General features: G+C 67.8%; 1 protein-coding gene across 1 annotated transcript; it reads left to right on the top strand.

Annotated features, from left to right (window-relative positions):
• Positions 1-6: 6 nt before the first annotated feature.
• Positions 7-1,128, top strand: LOC115307345 (serine/threonine-protein kinase LMTK1-like; the record flags this gene model as incomplete). Its single annotated transcript, XM_029958959.1, has 2 exons — positions 7-839; positions 959-1,128. Coding segments are annotated over exons 1-2 (884 nt in total), but the record flags the coding sequence as incomplete, so codon positions are not given.
• Between the last annotated feature and the right edge of the window lie 204 nt (positions 1,129-1,332).

The following is a 1,332-nucleotide window of genomic DNA, read 5'->3' as shown; positions in this document are numbered from 1 at the left end:
CCCCGGAGGCAGAGGAGGGTCCCCGCTCCCCTGAGCAGGACGTAGGGCGAGGGGAGGATCCGCTGCACCCCCCGGGGGCACCTGGCAGCCCCCCAGCAGCGCCTGGTGTCGCGGTGGCGGTGCCCATGCCGGTGGCGGGGGTTTTGGAGGGGGACTGGGAGGGGGCTGAGGACAGGAGCACACCGGCCGGCCCCACGGAGCAGGCGCCTGGCACGGAGCAGTGCCCCGCTGGCACGGGGCTGGTGCCGGGCAGCCCCCCACGCCCCGACACTGACGTCTGTCCCCCGGGCTCTGTGACCCCCAAGACTTTCCTCTTGACCCCCGTGCCAGTGAGCCCTGGGGAGCCACTGGCTGTCGGAGGGGCCCACGTGCCTGAGGGTGTCCCTGGAGTTGGAGGAGCTGTGGCAGGGGATAAACAGACTGTGCCCCCCGTGCTGGGGCCTGGGGACCTGGGGCTGCCCCCGGAGGGGACGGGGGTGGGTGATGCTCCGGGGGGTCCCAGCACGCTGCTGCCAAGGGCTGAGCCAGCCCCGGGCCTCTCCCCGCTCCCGTCGGCCCCTGAGCGCCGCGAGGAGCCGGAGGAGGAGGATGAGGACACGGAGGACAGCGACGAGTCGGACGAGGAGCTGCGCTGCTACAACATCCAGGAGCAGAGCGAGGAGAGCGAGGAGGAGCCGGTGGCTGTGCCCATCGTGGTGGCCGAGAGCCAGAGTGGCCGGAACCTGCGCAGCCTCCTCAAGATGCCCAGCCTGCTCTCCGAGTCCTTCTGCGAGGACCTGGAGCGCAAGAAGAAGGCAGTCTCCTTCTACGACGATGTGACCATCTACCTCTTCGACCAGGTGGGTGCCCTAGGGGGCAGTGCCGGGCACTGGTCATGGTCCCACAGCATTCTGGCGGTGGGAGCCATCCCCAGCCGTGCCCCCAGTGAGGTTCCTTCCTGCTGTTTTTCCATCCTCAGGAAAGCCCCACGCGGGAGCTGGCTGAGCAGGGCTTCCCAGAGCCCCCCCTGCCTTCGGGGCAGCCCCCCTGCCTTCGGGGCACCGCTCCCTGCCAGTGGCAGCCCCCCCAGCCCCACGGACAAGCTCGGAGCCTCGGACGACTCCTCAGATGGCAATGCCTCAGAAGAGAGTAAGAGACCAGGGGGTTGTGGGGCTGGTGCTTATGGGGTGATGGGGGGCAGCAATTATGGGATGATGGGGGCAGTTATGGGGTGATGGGGGGAAGCAATTATGGGATGATGGGGACAATTATGGGATGATGGGGGCAGTTAATGGGGTGATGGGGGGAAGCAATTATGGGATGATGGGGACAATTATGGGATGATGGGGGCAG

Source organism: Manacus vitellinus, unplaced genomic scaffold, assembly GCF_001715985.3.
Source record: "Manacus vitellinus isolate BGI_N305 unplaced genomic scaffold, ASM171598v3 ctg7180002434474_pilon, whole genome shotgun sequence".
NCBI classification, from domain to species: domain Eukaryota; kingdom Metazoa; phylum Chordata; class Aves; order Passeriformes; family Pipridae; genus Manacus; species Manacus vitellinus.
The sequence above is the reverse complement of the archived record's forward strand: the minus strand, read 5'-3'. Positions and strand labels throughout refer to the sequence as shown.